Source organism: Phoca vitulina, unplaced genomic scaffold (genome assembly GCF_004348235.1).
Source record: "Phoca vitulina isolate PV1807 unplaced genomic scaffold, GSC_HSeal_1.0 scaffold59, whole genome shotgun sequence".
NCBI lineage: Eukaryota > Metazoa > Chordata > Mammalia > Carnivora > Phocidae > Phoca > Phoca vitulina.
The window spans coordinates 7,526,278-7,546,576 of NW_022589762.1; the positions used below are offsets into that span (position 1 = coordinate 7,526,278).

At 47.4% G+C, this 20,299-nt stretch overlaps 1 protein-coding gene across 9 annotated transcripts; it reads right to left on the reverse strand.

Annotated features, from left to right (window-relative positions):
- Window positions 1-628: 628 nt before the first annotated feature.
- On the reverse strand, window positions 629-20,258 carry ZNF384 (zinc finger protein 384). 9 transcript variants are annotated; one of them, XM_032390865.1, is made up of 13 exons: window positions 20,094-20,258; window positions 19,821-19,882; window positions 18,892-18,951; window positions 12,916-12,986; window positions 12,394-12,631; window positions 12,111-12,158; window positions 11,579-11,912; window positions 10,627-10,719; window positions 6,740-6,964; window positions 5,854-6,036; window positions 4,251-4,329; window positions 2,834-2,992; window positions 629-2,262 (listed from the first exon to the last, which is right to left on the reverse strand). In XM_032390865.1, exons 4-13 carry the CDS (start codon window positions 12,979-12,981, stop codon window positions 1,861-1,863), a joined length of 1,827 nt encoding a protein of 608 aa, XP_032246756.1. In that variant the 5' UTR covers window positions 12,982-12,986; window positions 18,892-18,951; window positions 19,821-19,882; window positions 20,094-20,258; the 3' UTR covers window positions 629-1,860. The 9 variants fall into 9 exon arrangements, with proteins under 9 accessions (XP_032246756.1, XP_032246757.1, XP_032246759.1 ...); XM_032390866.1 differs by lacking the exon at window positions 19,821-19,882; XM_032390868.1 differs by lacking the exons at window positions 12,111-12,158; window positions 19,821-19,882.
- Between the last annotated feature and the right edge of the window lie 41 nt (window positions 20,259-20,299).

A 20,299-nucleotide genomic window follows, 5' to 3' on the forward strand; every position in this document is an offset into this window, starting at 1 on the left:
AGTGCTTAAAGGTCCTTAATTCTCAAAAAGGAATCTTGGAGGCGATCTAGTCCGATCCCTTCTTTTAACAGCTGAAGAAGCCTGTCGGTGAACACTGCTTGGCGGTGGAGCCAGGGCTGAAGTCCAGGTTTCCTGACCACATTCTACTTTTCAAGCACTATAACTGTCCTGCATTGTTACTCAGTTCTGGTTATGGCTCCCACCACTGCAAACCTACAGATATGGATAATAGATATATGTATGTACGCACTTGGCCGGCTGGCATTAGCCCTGAGCTGGTGATGCTCAGGCAGGAGTGTAGGCCCTTTCAAGAGGGCATGCTTCCATTTCTTTCATGGGGAGCTTAGTGGTTTTATCAACACATGACTGAAACCTTGCTCTCATATATTTAGGCATCGCAGGCCCCATGACAGGATTTGTATGTAGAAACCCTCATAAACCAAGATCTCACTTTAAGTATCAATGCTGTGCCCTTCTACGCTTGGGGATACATACACCGAGTCTCATCACACAGCATTCAGTCTTCACATACACACACTCTAGTGTAAATTCTTAGTACTGCTCTTGAACATCTCCCCAGGTAGCTTCTTCCCATGCTCGCTCATATCAGCAGCTCCACTGCCTCTGATCCTTTTACACGAATTTATTTCTATACAAGGTTCTAAAAACACCCCTTGGTTTGTACATAAGTTTTTTTTTTCTTCATTTTAAATTGCTTTATAACAACTGGTTTCCTGATTTTTTTCATTTTCTCTTTTCTCTGAAATCTGCCATGATTTAAAAACAAACAAACAAAAAGGACAAAAGGAAATAAAAATGCTGTTGGCCAGAAGACAGGGTGGGTGGAGAGAAACAATAAGGACAAAAATAAACAAAACATCAAATATGAAAATTCTCAGAGATAATGCATTTATAAACACAGAAATGGTTACAACAAAGATGGCCGTGATGAGTGGGTATATATATATATATTTATATATATATTTATATATAAATCCGTGTCCGGCAACTGACCGTGGCACCTAGGGAGCTAAGTCCAGTCCTTGTGTTTGCCCTGAACTCTCCCTTCTCTGCAACACCCCTTGTTTTGGGCTTTCATAAAGAACACAAAGCTCCCACAGCTCCTCTGGCTTTGGGATTGGGAGACTGAGTATGGGGCCTTGGCTGGCAGAGAAGGGGAGAGGCTCCAAGGAAAACCATAACCCACACTTCTAAGCCACCCTTGACCATTATGGGGATCTCCGGCCCCTTGGGGACCACATCTCAGCCCTTGCCCCTTTACAAATAAAGGGGGTCTGACCCCCACCCAGATCTCCCTCTTCCAGCATTAGGTAGGAAGTGAAGTGAGACCATGAGGGGAAGACGGCTCCCGGGGATCGGGGCATGTGAGAAACCTCTGTTCTTTTGCAGGCAAGAATAGAATAGGAGGCTGGTTGCATTTAAGGCTCCCTTCTCTCAGAGATCCGGGAGCACCAGCCTCTAGTCTTCCACCAGCCCCAACTTTGAGGATTATGAGGGTAACGAGAGGGTAAGTGCCCACACTGGAAAAGTTTCTATGAGGTCATAGCAAATCCCTCCCTTGAGCACCAACCCCCAATTGTGAAAAGCTATGCTTAGAAGGGGAGGCTGCTGGATTACACTACCAGCTCATTATTCCTTTGCCAATCAGGAGGGCTGATGTTCCTTTTGAAGAGGAGTTGAGAATAAGCATGGTATCCTGTGTAGGAAGGCCGTGCCTGAGGCCCAAGGAGATGGAGCCAAGGCCTGTTAAGGAAGAAGACTTTTCCCACCAAGAGAAGTTGGAGAAAGAAGGGACCAGAACTTCTTTCCCCTCTTCCCAGTGGGTGGCAGCACAGGTCTCTACGAGCTGGCCAGGTGCTCCACCTGGATGGTGCTGGTGGTGACAGTGAGGCAGATGTCCTTATGATGCTCCGCCGTCTTATAGGGGGTCAGGTCAAAGGAACACTGGGGTGGAGGGTTGGGGTTGCTGTCCCCACCGCCCCCACCCTGGGGGGCTGCCCCAGGGGACTGGAAGTGTGGTGGCTGTGGCTGCTGCTGCTGCTGGGATGCCTGGGAGGCCTGGGCCTGGGCCTGGGCCTGGGCCTGGGCCTGAGCCTGAGCCTGAGCCTGAGCCTGGGCCTGGGCCTGAGCCTGAGCCTGGGCCTGAGCCTGGGCCACTGCCGCCGCCGCTGCTGCCGCCTGCACTTGTTGCTGGAGATCAGGAGGGTTGTGTTTGCGCATATGTTTCATAAGGTACGTTTCCTGAAGGAGATAGAGAAAAAGAGTTGAGGGATGAAAGAGAAGGAAAGAGGTTACTTCTAACTAGCATCCTGGGCTCTTACTTTACTTTAAATAGAGCCATACTTCAACAGAGACATTCTGGAGCCGTGGGCAAGTTCTCCCCAGGAGCCTCTGTCAGTGCTCACTATCGGGCAGGAAGGAGAGGGAGACCCTCAGAGTCACAGTAGGCATTCAACCGGCACAGGGAAAACTGTCATTTCCCCAAAGATCTTTGAGTGGAACGACTTTACCACCTCTTCCTGGAGTCCAATGGAAAACATCTAACTGAAATCTTTCTCCCCAGATTGCAAGTTATTTTGCCTTATGTTTAAGTGAAATTAAGAATCATTACTTAGCAATCTTTCTCTATAGGCTTAAGAGATCAGGCACCTCCTAAATTCCTTAGCTATAGATCTGTTTAATTTCGCCTCTCTTTATGGATTCTGACGAGCTGGAGCTAGGGAGCTCTCTCCGGGAAGATGGGGTGAGGTGGACTGTGTGGTCCCGCAGGCCTGTGGGGAAGCGAGGGGCAGACACTGGCCTGAGCACTCACCGACGTGTATGCCCGACTGCAGATCGTGCAGGTGTACACCTTGGCGTGCTTCACCGTGTGCGTAGATAGGTGTACCTCTAGGGACGCTGCGTCCGTGTACGCCCGATGACAGTTGTGGCACTTGAAGGGTTTATCTTTGTTGTGCTGCCGTCTGTGGGACTGGGAAAATGAGGAGAAATCAGGATGAGTGCATCAGACTCATCCTTCCTGCCTCCTTGACCTTAATGCCAGAGCCCTGAGCTGGGGTGTCAGCCTCTCAGGTTCTCCTTCCATCTGAAGGCAGAAGGAACTGCTTTCAGTAAAACTTGAGGAGTTACAGGCTAAGGGAAGAGGCATAGCTCCTGCAGGACCTCCCAGGAGCCTGAAAAGGGAAGACGGCTATGCTGGCCCCACTAGCCCAGTGGTTCCCAAAGTGAAGCATGGGGGGGATGCTAGGGAATACCAAGAGCTTTCCACAGGGCCCCCAAACTCAAAACTATTTTCAAAATAATAGTAAGACCACGTTTGCCTTTTCATTCTCTCATGACTGTACAGAGATTACCTAACGTGTAACGTAGCAAAGACTGAGCACAGCAGGTAGGAGCATCTAGCCATCTTCCGGTAAGCTCAACATTAAAAACGTGCTGGAGTCTAATGGGAAACATCTAAATGAAATCTTTCTCCCCACATTGCAGGTTATTTTGCCTTATGTTTAAGTAAAATTAAGAATCATTGCTTAGCAATCTTTCTCTATAGGGGCTCAGTCAGTTGAACGTCCGACTCTTGATTTCGGCTCAGGTCATGATCTCAGGGTCATGAGATTCAGCCCCGCTTTCAGCTCCACACTGAGCGTGGAGCCTGCTTAAGAGTCTCTCTCTGCCCATCCCCGGCCCCGCTTGTGCACGCACTCACTCTCTCTCTCTAAAAAAAAAAAAAAAAAAAAAAAAAAGCCAATCTTTCCATTTTTGGGGTGTGTGTGTTTGGAAATACGTTATATACGTTAACATACAATGGGTTTATTACTTTTTTTTAAAGATTTTATTTATTATTTGAGAGAGAGATTGAGCAAATGAGTGGGAGGAGGAGGGGCAGAGGGAGAAGCAGACTCCCTGTGGAGCAGGGAGCCCAACACAGGGCTCGATCCCAGGACCCTGAGATCATGACCCGAGCCAAAGGCAGATGCTTAACCAACTGAGCCACCCAGGTGCCCAGGTTTGTTATTTTTTAATGAATTACTAAGTATTTTTTCAAGTTTTTCAGTTTCACGTTCTCTGTGTAGACAGGTATTACTCACATCAACAAAAACTCTTTGGGTTTCCCAGTAATTATCAAGGGCGTAAAGGGGTCCTGAAAAAGTTCGGGAACCACTGTACTAGTCAAATGGCACTTTGACCCAAGTCTTAGACGCAAGGCCCCGTGTGGAGGGGGGAACATTTACCTGCAGATTGGACAGCTGTGTGAAGGCTTTCTCACAGCCCGGGTGTGCACATTTGTATGGTCTGTCACCGGTGTGGATTCTGCATGGGATGAGAAAAGAAGAAAGGGAAAGGATGTCAGCAAGGCCACTCAGGGATTGGCTCCTTAACCAACCTCCTCAAGGCCACGCCTGCCCTCCTATGAGAGTACAAGCTGGGTTCCAGGAGATCCCAGACTCAGCTCCTCTCTGACACGGATCATGCCATAGTGCCTGATTTCTGCTCACTGCCTCCGTCACTCAGCTCAAGCTGGGCTCCTCTGATGGGGGAGGAGGGAATGGTGGCTTGGCAGCCAAGACACAGGCAGTCCATAATTTGACATACAAGTCAGCTCCTACAGTAGCTGTCCCTAATGAATGTTCAGAAACATAACGTAAACACATTGGTAAGGAAAAAGAAACATAGAACACTTCTTCCTTGGCCCCCACCATACAACCAAAACCTATTCCCTCAGCCTTGAACACCGCTCCCAGAAAAAGCTTTGGGATCAAAGAAAAGCAGAGTTATGCTAATTATGGAGAGTAGCAGCGATATTAATACTCATGGAAACTCCGTGGGGCTTTTCCCAGTCCGGCCCCCTAAGGGCAGAAATGCCTAGTTTAGTACCAATTCGACCTCTTTCCCAAACACTACAGGGCCCTCCACTGAGATGAGCCAAGGACTTGAGGGTCTGCGGACACCTGCTCCTCATCAGAGACTTCAGAGCCATCTTTGTGACCAGGTGCTTTTCTGGACCTCCAGGATAAAATGTTGGAAACGTCACAAGACGTGTCTCTTTGTGAGGAAAGCCCGACTCCTCCTCTTCGCAAAGCAAGATGTCTGACCCCTTTGAGGGGGAATCACCGCATCCAGAAGCAGCCAGGTGAGAAGGCTTCTGAGCAGTAAGTCTGGACTCCAGTTCAACTTGAGATACCCTTGAAGGACATCAACTCTTCCAGTTAGCAGGTTCACTTCCTCCTAGTCACTCCAGATTCACAGGACAAACGGTGGGCATTCTTAGGAAGTATGAGCGTTTTCATTTTGTTGGCCAGTTAGTTCTCTGTGACTATTTTGGACATGTTTTGGTTTGTTCTCTACTCCTGGCATCCTTGGAACCTTGCTGGTTGCTGTAGGGGTCACGAGGCTGGTACCCAGCTCAAGGCCAATGATGTCTCCTGCTCACAACTGGTGCCCTAAGGGCTAGCGGTATGGTCTTCTCCAATCAAATGCCCTTGCTTTGGCACCAAGCAAAAAATCTTGCGAGATGTGTGCACTGGTGTTTTCAGCGAGAGAAATGAAGGCAGAAGCTGTCTCTGCCCCGGGTTCGTCTCTTCCTCCCATGCATCAGGGAATGCCACACAGTCACTGCATCTCCCCCACGCCGCTTGTGCCCCAAAAAAGTTCTCTCCGAGCGTCCGCTTGTGTCTCCAGGGTCGTGGCTGCTTCTTCTCCCAGACGCCGGTCGTATTCTCCTCCAGCCAGGTCTGTCCCCCGCCCCCCGCATGCGGGTTGTTGTGTGTGTCCGGGGCGGGGGTGGGGAGGGCATGCCAGCGGGGGCGGGGGCAGTAGCCCGCCACTCTCCCTTACCGTGTGTGCTGCTGGAGGTGGGAGAGCTGGCGGAAGGCCTTCTGGCAGTAGGAACAGTTGTAGGGCTTGGCCCCCGAGTGGATTCGGAGGTGCTGGGCCAGGTAGGAGGTGTTGGCGAAGGTCTTGGAGCAGTGCGGGCACTTGTGGGGCTTGATGGTCTCCGTGTGCATCTTGGAGTGGATCCTGCCGGAGAGGAGAGGAGAGGAGGGAAGGGGGGAGGAGGAAGCGGTTCGACACCATGGGCTCAGCTCTCTGCTGGGTGAAATGATGTTGCTTGACGGATGACAGCACCCCCTCCTCCCTCCTCCCAAACACACTCCAGCCTGGAGAGGCTAATGACGAGGACACCCGGATCTAGGTTGCTGCTGATCTTACGTCGGCGGCTAGAATGGCAGTGAGATGATGAAGAGCTGCGACCCCTGGCTCCTGGTCACCTTAACGACTTCAGTCTTGTCAACCCTCTGCTTCGTTCTAAGGTTAGCACTCACCACAGATACCCTGCTTCCAAATAGTAATTTGAACAAAGACCAATACCGCCTGCTCCCCATGGACCTGAAGTTGAATGCACACCTTGGCTCTGAACTGAAGCATATAGTATAAGCAGGGCCTGCTCTGCAGAAGATTTCCAAACACAGACACAGAGAGAAACCACAAACACCGTTCCAGACTTTGGGACTGGAGACCACCATTGCCCAGGCCCCCGCAAACTGCTAAAATACAGAGTTTATTTTTCACAGACAGTCATGAGAGCAAACTGAGGCTCCCGAAGGGCCAAGTCAAAAGGGAAAAGAGAAACCGTCAGGAGAGAAGAGTAGGCTCAGGCAACGTGGCCTTAGGGGCAGGGGCTCGCAGCCAGGTGGCAGGGTAAAACCAAGAGCAGCCTTACCGGGTGTGCTGCTGGAGGTGGGACAGCTGGCGGAAGGATTTCTCACAGAAGTTACAACTGTAGGGCTTGGCCCCTGAGTGTATACGGATGTGCTGGGCCAGGTAGGAGCTGTTGGCGAAGGTCTTGGAGCAGTGCGGGCACTTGTGGGGCTTGGTCTCGGTGTGGGACTTGGAGTGGATCTGCATCTCCGACTTTGAGTAGAATGTCAGTGAGCACATCCGGCACCTGGGCCAAGCGAGGGCAGTGGTTAGAGCCTTCCCACTGGCAGGGCGCTGCCCCCTCCCTCCACTTCCACAGAAACCAGCCTATCTGATCTCCCGCTTGCTGCACCTATGCTGTAAGGCCCTGAGACGAGGAGCTGTTCTGATCTTTATAGTCTAAGCTTCTCATACAGACCCACACAATACAAATATTCAATAAATATTCGAAGGATCTGACTCCCTAAGTGTGTAGAGAAACAAAAATTCAACCAGAAAAGACAGGTAAATCTTATCATCGGCTCTAGGCTGATATGGATTCCGTTGGGCCAGGTTTATCGACTTACTTCTGTTTTTCTTCTGCCTATAACTTAATTTCAGACTTTTAAAGGGCTCCCTTCCCCAACTTCCCATCTATAAAGGACATGCCTTGGGTATTTCTCAAGTTCCCGAGATGCTAATGAGGACAAACTAGTCGACTATACTCCCCAGAAGGACTTCTCTCCTGTCTCCTCACATAATTGCCTTCTCTCAGATTCTCTCCTACTTCCTTTTTGCCAGTGATTCCTAGGGGGATGGGGGTGGGGAAGGATCGGAATTATTTGGGGGGGCTTTTCCAAATCATGTATGTCGGGCCTGCACCCTGGATCTGGTGTTCCACCGGCCGCCTCCACCCCCGAACCCCTTGGCCATCAAGTGAGAACTACTTTTGCAAAGAGCTGAGGTAACTGTTGGGAGTGGGCTGTCTCCCCTCAAACACTTAGGAGGAAAAGATTTGTGAAACACTGAGCTTCCATGCTAAACCTTTCCTCTTTCCTAGCACATGGACCCAAAGTCAGCACTTTGGGCTGACATCAATAAGCAGCTGATATACTTTCACCCATCACCTGAGTGGGTAATCCTTCCTGTTCTGATATTGCCCAACAGTATCAAATAAGGAGGCCTCTGAGCAAGATAAGCCACAACTATTCAGACTTTATCGAGTAAGAGTTATCTGCGTGTGAGCTGGAATGCTCTCATTCCTCAACAACTCTGCAGTGCACAGTGTGAGCTGGTAGGAAGGGCAGCACCTGGAAGCCAGGCAACTGGGGACAAAGTCCCTCTGCTCTGGTTCCTCCCCAACTTCTTTCTATAATCTGGCCTCAGGATGGTGTGGGGTGATGACTTCTGCTTTCTTCTGATCCCAGGAGAATTTTTAGAGAATAACTGAGATCAAAACTAAAAAGAACTCTGTGCTCCTCAGAGAAAAAAATATTACATTATTTGGGGGTATGGTCTCTATTACTAATGTTTCTACTGAAATTCCGATCATTAAGGTCAATTTCTACATCTCTGGTCACTTGAAAACTCTGAAGGAAATCTGGTTCCCAGTTCGCCAATCCCTGGCTATTGTCTGGCATGCCCAACCATTATATGGGAGGCGCACAGGTTCTGTTTATAGTTAGTACAGTCCAAAGGACACAGCCAATGGAAGTCTGGACATCTGGGCTCTACTCAGGGCTCAGTTATAGGCTTGCTCATCAATCTAGACCTCAATTTTCTGGTCTGTAAAATGGAGAGATAAATATCTTCCCCTAGAAGGGCCGGCAAACCCGCAGAACAGTCAAAGCTAAGCCAAGTGCTCTCTAATAATAAAACTGCACAAATGTTAACAGTACCAGTGCCCATGGCTGAGCTCATGCTACTAATCTTCCACTGAGGTTAGAAACTGGACACATTGTCACTTGGAGGGGAAACAGTACTAATGTTACAACATAATTTCCCTTGGTTGCTAAAATTTCTCAGACAGGTGGAACAACACATTCATTTTAACTCAAACAAAAGCTCATAGTTTATGTGTGAGTGTTGAACACACAACTGCACCCTTAGTATGAAATTAACTACAAAAGAGAAAATAACCCTCTTTATCCAAGTTTCAACTAGAGAAGAAACTGCAAAACTTAAATCCATAGACAATGGACTGGCAACAAAATAAGCAGTCTCAAATGACGATCATAATAACCATAATAATAGTTGCCATTTGTTGTGCCAGATATTGCCAGGGCCCCACACCAGTTAGGCACTTGAGACACACTGTTTCCGCTCCTCACAACAACCTGGCAAGTATTATCCCTGTTTTACAGAAAGGAACACTGAAGGCTCAGAGAGGTTAAGTAATTTGCCAAAGGGCAAACAGTTATTCACTACACAAAGCTATGATTCTAACCTAATCTGAGATTCCTCACATTAGACATATTCAAGGAGAGGTAGACTATCATCTGTCAGGAATGTTTAGAAGACTGAACTACAGAGAAGGGGCTGGCTTAGGTGACCATTAAAGTTATTTCCAACTCTGAAATCCTATGAAGCCAGATAAAAGAGCACAAGTCCTTTAATGCAAGGTGTTGGGTGGTTGGAAAGAAATCTGATTTAGGAGCACTGTGGCAGTGGGCAGTAGTCACATCCAACACAAGAATGGGGCCCCTTTTAAGGCATGCAATGCAATGACCCTGTTCACAATAACAACTTTGAGTCACCCCATTTTTTCCCTAAGATATTCAAAACCAATTTCAGATACTCCGACTTTCCCTCAAAACATTTCCACATGATAAATGGGGGGCCGTGACTGATCTTCCCATTTTACAGATGGGAACAAAGAGCTAGAAAGAAGGTGACTTGTCCAGACTAATAGAACCCAAGTCCAACAATACCCAGTCAAATGCCACTGACCACAGGAATGAATGTGGTTGACCCACACATGCACGAAAATAGGGATTTATTTATTTTTGTGTGTGTGTGTTGTGTGTGGATTAAAAAGATTCCTTTGGAACTTCAGAGTTCTGAGTTTCTAAAGAAATTCCAGTCACCTAGAATATAATTAGGCGGCCTTAATTTCAGAGTTCTCCTTAGTCACCTGGGTGTGGGGCCGGTCAAGAATTCCAAAAACACTAAGGGTGTAGAAAATGCTACCAGGGTTTCCTTCCAATTGTATATTCCCATTTCTTCCCATAGACACAGTTTAGGAAGTCCAGAGACAGCTTTAATGTGGGCCCAAAAAATAAACAAGCAAAAGCAAAAACAAAAACAAACCCTTGGCAGAATCAGAGTACCCTGATCCATGTGCAAAGCTCCAAAGGGTGTCAGAGACCTAGCCCATTACTCTTAGAACAACACATTTTCTAGAGGTGTATCTCCATGTCACAATGACCTCACTTTAAGCAAATACATAAAAATCCAGATTTCTACAAAATAAAAGGGATTTTCACTTTATAAAATGATATACAAAAGATACTTTTAAATGAATCAAACTTGTCAGGTACCTTTATAAAATATGATGTAAACATTTTCCAGGAACACTTTTATTGTATAAAGTGGGATACACCTGTAATAATAAAGCTGCAGTGAACTTTCGGATTAGAAGCTGGATTCTGCAGTGCTCAATACTTTCTGCATAGCAACACTCCCCTCATTTTCACTTACAAAGAGGAATTTAAACACTCTGTAGTTGTGGCTACTCTCCACAGTAGATGTGTACAACACAAATACAAATAAATGCTAAATGACAACTACTGCTTCTCTCTTTCTTTTGAAGTTCCCAACATTTCAAATCTTAGCTGATATATATACTCCCAACAAATGGGAGGCATAAACAGAATTCTCCCCATTTTACAGATGAGGAAACTGAGGCCCAGAGAGGGGAAAAGGACTTGCCCAGGGTCACACAGCAAGTTCGTGGTGGAGCCGGGAACTGAATCCATGAGCCCAAGGCTCTGTCCATTTCCTGTGCCGCAGTTCCCTTCGCTCCTAAAATGGGAACAACATTGCCCATCTCGGTACACTAAGGACAGACCCAGTCTCCCAGCCATGCACACCTGCCCCTGTCTGCATCAAAGCTGTGACAGTGGTTATCCCACTCTGTAACCTGGGACCAGACTTCCCAAACCCACTAGAGCCCTTGATAGTTTTCAAGGGGATTAAAAGATGTCCAACTTTCAAAGGGCAGGGAGTTTGCTTCTGAAATTCTTTTTGTATAGCGCCACATGCAAATATAAGACTATTTGGCAATGGACAACTTAAAGGAAGTAGAGAATCAAAATGACTTTCATGAATTAGAAAGTGAGCAAACAGGCATTTTATAAGCATATAGTCCAAGGCGGGGGGGAAGGGCGATATCCTGTTCCTCCCATCTTTTTATACAGACCCCTCCCATCATCCCAACCATGCAGGGTCAGGCAGTCAGTGCTCAAATATGGCCCAAGAACCAGTGGATGGCACGCAGGTTAAGGTTAAGGGCTTATCAGAACAGTTTCTTAGAAAATAGGAATGGAAAGTGTAGAAAGCACAAAGGAGCTGGAGACGGAGTCTGAAATCCAATCTAAAGCCTTATCATAAGGAAGAAACTCCGTTAAGTCATTCAAAAATTAGTCAACGCTGACAACCCCTAAAGGAAGGCATACAATGGGTCTGCGTCCTGGGGAAGAGTCACTAGAGAAATGCTAGTTGGAAGCTCTACGTTCCTGCCCCACAACAGAACACCTGACATGCAAGTGGATCTGAGGTGGAAAGCCGTCCGCGTAGAGCCCGATTAGGGGCAAGACACAAAGGGGGTAGGTAAGCTGAGACAGTGATCCTCACCCATTGCTGCCCTGGCTCTGATCCTTACCTATAGGTCTTGCCGTCTTTCTGATGGTCATCATCATCCTCGGGGGAGAGGACATAAGGGTCATTCATCTCAGGTAGCCCTGATTCCAGCATCCGCTTCTTCTTCCGGCCCCGAGGGGGCTTGGGGGCCACATTGCCACCTCCACCACCACCTCCGCCTCCTTCCTCTGTTAGGGTTGATGCTACCTTCTTGGAGAGGTCAGGGACCACCTGCAGGGCTTGTGAGCCGGGGGGAAGAGCTGAGACAATCATGGGAGCCGAAATGGGGAAGGTCTGAGCTGATGAGGCTGTGGTCACAAGGGAGCCTGAGGGGGACGTGATTACCAAACCAGGACCTAGGATTGGGAGAAAAAGGAGATGGTGTCATGTTGTCCAGTCCTGATCCTATTTAATTTCCCCCAGATCATTGTCTAACCAACCCCTCACCACCGCCCTCCCAGCCCAGAGTATATAGGAAACCCCAAACCCTGTAGAAAAATAATGGTCTCCTAACCCCTGTCCCCACCCCACCCCCGGTTAACAGTGAGATTTACCCCTTGATTGACTCCCTTCTCTTCTCCACCTCTGAGAACAGGAGACTCCTTGATTCAGAGAAGGAAAGAATGTCACCTCCTCAAAGGCAGGGACCGCATCTTCTACTTCTTTGTATCCCCCACAATGCCTAGCGCATTGCTAGGCACACAGTAGGCACTTAATAAAAATGTGATTGAGTAATCAAACACATATCCCACTCCCCATGTCCTTGGAGCCCTCCAGCCTGGGGTACTGATCATGGAAGATCAACACCTCAGATTGGAGAAGAGCAGAGTGGCTCACCAGCAGTCATCAGTCCTGTAGACGGCACAGGGACCACGGTGATATTCTGGGTAACGGACGCCTGGCTATGTGGGGTCAGCTGGTCTGACTTGGACTCTGTGTCCATACTGATGCCTGAGGGCAGGGACACTGAGGCAGGCACTGTCAGCAGGGTGGGGTAGTGGGGTGGAGCCAGCCCACAGCCCTTCTCTGGCAGCAGCTGATCCTTCATCTTGTTGATGAACATCGTGTTCTCAATCTAAAAGAAAAGGAAAGGGGAGGCAAGCGGTCTCCTCAGAAAGAGCCTGATTTTGTCTGCTCCCTAAGCACTTTGCATGGTCTGTCCTCCTTGGAGATCAAGAAGTATAATATCTTTGTGCTTCCAGAGAGAAGCCATGACAGAAATTAGAATTCTCAGTGATGGGGGACCTGGTGAAACAGCATGTGATTTATCTTGCTTCAGTCTCCACAGTAATAGAACTTACTGCTCAGAGTTGAAAAAAGTACATGAAAGGGAAGGAGCAAAAACCAAACACCACCTACCTGTCCTGAGACTGTGGGGATAGAAGGCCAGAAGTACGGGTTAGAATTGAAGTGAGATTCTTCCATTCTACCTGAAGAGAGAAAGAGAAACCACGTCACACTCAGGACTAAATCTGAAGAAACGCAGCAACGGAGAAGGGCAGTTGAGGAATTCCTGGCCCCTTCTTTGGCACCTGACCATAGAGCTGGGAATTCAGAGTGAAGATCTCAGGATCTGCCATATTAGTCCCAGAGAGCCACTCAGCATGAAATCCAACAGAGCCTATCCTTTGTAAGATGCCAATGAAAGAACTTGTACACACATCTCACCTACAGAATGTCTCCCATAACCCAAAGAAACAGACCTGGTAATACTTTCCTTTGGTGACAAAAAGAGAAAGTCAAGTCATTAGCAGGGAAGGGATATACCCACAGTCACATGAAGTAAATCACTGACTGACTTAATAACAGCCAGGGTACCTATCCCTGCTCCTCTTTTCCTTTATCCCACAAATCCATCTTCCTTGAAATAAAACATTTTAAGACTTCCAAATGACACATTTGTAGTTCTATGCAGCTTGAAAAGGTTCTAGGCCAGAACACAAAATGCCCAAGGGAATTAAAAGAGTGAAACTGGCAGGAATCACAATCAGTGCCAGATGATACCTGGGGACCATGCCCCCCCAAACCCACCAAGGTCTAAGAACATTCATGGTGCTGCACTGGGTACTACACATGCTGAACGGAGCAGTGAGAACCTGGAATCACCAGTTTAAAAGAACGTTCTAGCACCAGGAGTAGCAGTAGCACCCTGATTCCTACTTACAGGGATTCAGAAAAGGGACAACAGTGGACCAGAACACATTAACACAGTACTAGACTCCTGCTTTGTAATTCTCAAACACGATGCTTCTGAGAGTTCAAGTTCTTCTCTGTGTGTGGATGATAATTAAGCTTAAAACTTTGGGAGGGAGGAATAAGCAAGACGAGCAATCCCTCAGAATCATGTTGCAAACCACAGATGGGTACAGAATCTAGGCATCCCGCCATTTTCCCACTCTGATCACTTCTCCTAGCAAGGTAGTATGTTAATGACAGTTATTCAAGAGTAGTTTCCCCAAATCCTGGACCTAGAAAGATCCAGCCCAGCAGAAGGCAGGTGAAGAGGGAGTATGAAACTGCTGGAATGGGGAAATGATGAACAGCAGGAAATAAACATTATCATCATGCTGCTACTCTGAACCAGAAGTAACCAAGATTTAGGTGGGGAAGAAGGACCTGTGACTTACAGCCACGAATGGGTCCCACTGAGGATGTGCTGGAGGCAGATACCAGAGCTGCTAAGTACTGGAGGGTACACTGGGCACAGAAACCAGGTTTGAAGTAGATTAAGAAAACTAGGAAAATCTGTAACAAAGGAGAAACAGAAGGGACATCACTCTAAACGTAACCCTGTTCCTTCTCCTTCTCCAGAAATCTCATCACATTTTTTGCTCTATTAAACAGCATTCTCGATTTTCATAAAACCTATAAAGGGAAGCAGAACTGAATTGCAGCCTACTCTTTCCTAAAAAGTAGCAAAGGAGAGGAGAGGAATGCACCAAACCTGTGACTACAACTTCACACAAATAAGACTCAATAATTAACTGACTCGAGAAATCAACCACAGGCACATCCTGCTCCCCAACTTATAAAATACATCAGAACAGTCTCCCAACATTGGTGCTAACCTTTTCCTTCCAGCACTAACTTTATAAAGGGGTCTCAGGTCCTCCTTAGGCGACAGAAATCAAGAAATGATCAGATCACAGTTTAAGGCGATCCAATCTTGCCAAGCCTTTTGGGAAGCTGGGATCCCGTCTTGGACCTCCCCACGGTCTCCAACACAGAACTCCTCACCCAGTATGCAAGTCCACATTTAATGGACTGAATGACACTGGACTCTATACAGATTTTGAAAACAATGCTAGGGGGCTCAAACCATAACTCATAACCCCCATCTCTCTAACCTTCTAGTTGAAAGAAATGACACAGACAAGAGTGGTGGCATATGGTGGCAATGAAGTAGAGAATTAGGCTGCAGAGTAAAGAAAGGAGGGTCTAATTATAATCTCCCCCTAAAGAGTCATGCAAGTAAACACATTAGGGATGTGAAAATTTAGAAGGGAGGAACCAAAAGCCTGAAAATAAGAATGTCTTCCATTAGGGTTCCGAAGCACAATGCTCCTCCCTGCCAATAAAGATTAGATCCATTCATATTGTCCTACAAGTGGCTCAGGTGAAACACTTTCTGAGAGAAAGAGCCCCTGTGGGTTCTTACAAAGGGGGCACACAAAGTGACGTGGAGGACAGGACAATGTCACCACCACCATCACCATTAACATCTATTAACTGCTCGTTGTGTTCAGGGCACTGTTCTAAGCCCTTCGAAGTACTTCACAACGACTGCATCATTTAATCCCCACAGCAACTCCATGAAGTAGGTACTGGGATCCCCACGTTTCAAATAAGGAAACTGGAGTCACAGAGTCAAATAGTAAATATTAGAGCGGGGATCTGAATGCAGATACCAAAGAGCAAGTTAAGAACGGGGGGTTCTACAAGAGACCCGAACCCTACAACTGAAGTGCATACACTCTGATATTGTGACTTGATACATCAACTAAAATTTACAGCATTTTCAGGAATGGACTATGCATTTTTGAGATAGTTCTCTGTAAATGTTTCCAAAAATGAAATTTTTGATAACAGCAAAAATGCAGTTAAAAGAGGATATTCTCTGTCCACAACCTGGGAGACCTCACTTGGCCACCAAGGTAATTGATTTTAGAATAATGGAATCTGAGTAAAGGGGCCAGACCATCCGGAGGGGTTAAACTGAATAAAAGGCCTCTCCATTTCCCTGGATACCCAGGCTATCCCTCTGCTTTGGTTAAGAGAACAAAGCTGAAGATCAGAACCACAGCTGGTCCTAGGACACAATGATAAATGTGCCTTGTGGGCTTCCGATAAACATGTCTGCCCCAAAGAGGGGGGTACACGGAGAGTTCTGCTCACCCAACTAGAAGCAATATTTGCCTACAAAATGACACCTATATGCTATACTACTGTTCTGAAAAGGCTGACTTCAATCTCTGTATCCCTGAAAGGAGATCAAATGGAGAGCCAAGAAGGAAGGCTCTTGCCAGAATACAATGTAAAGGGCGCCCCCTGGAGTTGTGTAACAGGGCGCTCCTGGTGCCAGATCACTCGATACCTTTTTACTGTCCATTAACCTCTTAACTTTCTATGTTTCATGGAATAATTCTCCTCCCCAAACCATCCCGACATCCAAGCAGGCATATACCAACATTCTTAAAACCTGAAGAAGCCCAATGATATTATGAGGAAACCCCATTTCTACACAGAGTGCCAGTTTTGATGATTATGCCAACATATCAATGATAATAAAAAGAACTGGTTTACCCTAGATTAGGAAGGAAGTAGAAGGCTTTTATTACAGACCCAAAGAGCAGGAAAGAAAGAAAAACATAGTAAGTAGAAAGAAGAATGTTGGCAGATTGAAAATCTGGGTTCTAATTTCAACTTTACTATTGCAGCATACCTCAAGCATTCTGTTAACAAAAAGGAAGGTTTACTATAATTAAGTTGAACAGTATTTTTCTTTCAAGAGGGTCAAAGAACTACACATTTCTTTTCCAATCTCAAAAAAAATCTTGGAAGCACTGAGAAGGTGAAGAAAAAAGACAATTATTAAGTAACACCCATGAAACATTTAGTAAGTCTTGAACTCTTGCACCAGAGCTTTGTCCATCTGTCCATCCTTCCACAGCGCGACCAGCCATTCAGGAACAAAGATGCCACCGCCTGCAGCATGTGGTTTTGGTAGACATGGTAAAAAGACTACAGTCTCTTTCCTGGTACTTACTACATTTTAAAAAATTGTTGTTTTTCAAATAAAGCCCGATTTTTCCTCAGGAAAGCAATATTCTCTTAACACAACAAGTCTTTTTTTTTTTTTTTAAAGATTTTATTTATTTACCTGAGAGAGAGAATGAGATAGAGAGAGAGAGCATGAGATGGGGGAGGGTTAGAGGGAGAAGCAGACTCCCCGCCGAGCAGGGAGCCCGATGCGGGACTCGATCCCGGGACTCCAGGATCATGACCCGAGCCGAAGGCAGTCGTCCAACCAACTGAGCCACCCAGGCGCCCAACACAACAAGTCTTGAGAAAATCATGAAAGACTTGCTCCAACCAAGTGTAGTAGCTGGAGAATGAACCTAGAAATCAAGACTTCTGGAATCTAATTCTAGGTCCCACATCAGTGGTTGACTCTGAATAATTTACTATTCTACTAAGTTTCTATTTGGGTAGAGGATGGAGGAGAATAAACCCCTTAAAACAAATTCATAAGGCATATGGTGATGGGAGGCAGCTCAAAAAAGAAAAAGAAATAAAATGCTTCAAGTGCTCCCGAAAGGAAGAGAGTTAGGGAAATACTTCCATGTGCCGAGGACTACTAGTGACAATTACTGACAATTACATAAAGACCACATAATTACAAAGGTACTACCCAAGAGTATCAGGTCTATAGCCTCCAGCTCAGTAATCATCAACTAGAAGCACCAACAATAAATAGAGATGCGAAGAACAATCAACCCAAACTCAACTGCAGAAAGAACTTGACCCACCAACCTCAGACACTCTACAGAGAAAAACTGCTCCAAAATGCACAACTGCAGGAAGGCTGCAGTATTAGCTAAGGACTTGAAATGAAGAAACACAGAGAACCATTTTTCTCTCAGTTAGGAAACAAAATCTTTTTCCTCAGGTTCTAAGGGCACTCAGCAAGGGCCATCCCAATAGAACTTGGGGGCCTTCCTACCATCTGTGAACTCTTCCAAGTCCAAAATAACCCAGAATAGGTTTATCCCAATTCTACTGGGAAAGACCATCACACCATGCCCAGACACACCAACAGGACCACTACCACCACAAAGTTGGCAATCTGAGCCAGCAATGTCTACCCTGGGTACCGCTGGACTATGGTACCCAGTACCCTGTGGGAAGAAGAGCACAGTGGTTCCCCCTGTCCTGCCTACTTCACTATAAATGATGGATCTGGGAAATATGAGGCAAAAAAAAAAAAAAAAAAAAAGTGGGCAGGGAAAAGGGGGCGGGGCAGTTGGAAAAAAAGAAATATGCACTTAATATTTAATTATCAACTTGGCTCAGAAGCCTATGGGGAATAAATTTTATAAACCAGACTGGAATTGGTCCTTAGAAGACATCTCTAGGATTATAAGCTCTGAACTCAAACTCTTTCGGGTCTCACATTGTCATTTTCAGACTACCTAAAACTCTACCACCATCAAACCTCATTATTTTGAATTCTTCCAGACCTACTTCTGAAGTTCAGTCCATACAATTTTATCCACTTTACTTCAAACTACCCACGAACCAGGTGTTGGTTTTTTGTTGTTGTTTTTTTTCTGAAAACTTCACCCTGACACACCAAACTGAAATAACCCTGTGTCACAGATTCTAATCACTCAACAGGTCCACTTGAAGCACTCCTCTGTGACATTAAGAATATGAACTCCACTCTAAACTCAACTCTGCTTGTTCCAAATCCAGGAAAGCAATTCCATAAGCTATACCACAAGGACTATACTGGCGACTGGGGCCCATTTGTCCCTAAAGCAGAATAAATTTCTCCTTTGGACACAATGCAACCCTACTCAGTGATTTCACTTGGACATTTCATAAATCATTTCTGAATACTGGTGGGAATGGAAAGTGATGGGGTACAGTGCTAACTTTTTACACAAAAACTTCCTGGGTATCTTCAAGAGATCATTTTTCTCTCACAACAAACACCAGTATTAAAATTGCTATTACTAAAAGAATTTTGTCAAATTGTCCCCAAGAAGCCCATTTAATTATGACCCCTTCTCCCCCCAAACCAGAAAAGCCATTAACCCAAAATTGTCTTACCCTCTCTCTCTCTTCCTCCTGTCGTCTTATTCCTTCTCCTTTCCAGGGCTCCTGAACTTTCTGTAAACAAATTGTCTGGGTTACAGGGGCCAGTAAGGGTGCAGCCACCAGGGAACTGTGGAGAACCTCAGGAATTCTTTTGACCGTCAGCAGTCAGTCTGGAAGGCAGGCAGACCCCCAAAATCCAAAGATGCAATGGTATAATAAGGAGTGTAGTGCCACCCACTATGTGGATACAAGGGAAATAAATCCAATTCCCAGGAACTAAGATGAACTCTATCACCAGTGTTTGGGTTCCACTCCTGGGCTCAGACACTGGCTCTTCTTCATTCCCCAGGGCCACGGGTAAGCAGGAGTCAGAGAACAGAGGAGTTGGAGGAAAAGATGGGCCCCTGCCCCCTGAGGATTGCCTCAGAAGGCAAAGCTGAAGACTAGGGGGATGCACAAGCCCTTGTGTCAGGCACAGTGCCAGTTCAGGCCCAGCCACTTCCTCTGGCCTCCCCCCACTTCTTCGAGGACTTCGCCCCTGCCTACCCAAGGCCTTGCGCCAAGAAGTACCTCCCTCAGCCTGCACAGGGGTCTACCTATTGGACACCCCAGCTGTCCCCAAAACACCTTCGCTCCCCTGAGACAGCCCCTGGGAGCCTTCTCCTGATGTCACCCCCAACCCCTTCCTCAAAGACCCTTCTTTGGGACGTCCCTCCTTGCCCTCCAGGGAGCTGAACTCTGCCACCCACCAGACAGACACCCGCCCCCTAAGCCCCCCCATTCCTCCCCATCGCCCGCTCCTCCACAACCACTTCCGGTTCCGGGACGGACACACATACAGTCACACCGTGGACCCCCCCTTCCACGCCCCCCCAAGGAAAAGGGGAGGGGGGAGGAGCAGAGAGCTTGGCGCGCGCCAACTGCAGCGGCGCGAGACTCACCCGGCGGCGACGGCTGCGGCGGCGCCAGAGCCTGAGCCAGAGCGCGGGAGGGGCGGCGTTTGCTGGGAAAGGAGGGAGCCGAGTGGGGCGGGAGGACCAGCAGGGGGCGAAGGGAGGGGGGAGAGCGCGAGGCGGAGCGCGCGGGCACGCACTTTCGGCGCGAGACAGACCCACACACTCACACGCACGGAATGCGCGCGAGACACCCGCAGGGCGGGGGCGCGAGGCAGTGGGTGGCCCCCTCCCTCCGGCCCTCCCTCCCCTAACACTCACCCGGAAGTGGTGCTGCAGCTCGTGCTCCCGAGAACCCCGATTCCTCCACGCCCCCTCCCTCCCTCCCTCCCTCCCCCCAACAGACTCGGAGTAGAGCTGCGGCGGAGAGAAGGCGGGAGCGCCGGAAACGAAAAGGGGGGAGGGAGGGAAATGGCAATGCAGGGGGGGCGGTAAAGGGGAAAGGGGGGAATGCAAAGGTCGAGTCA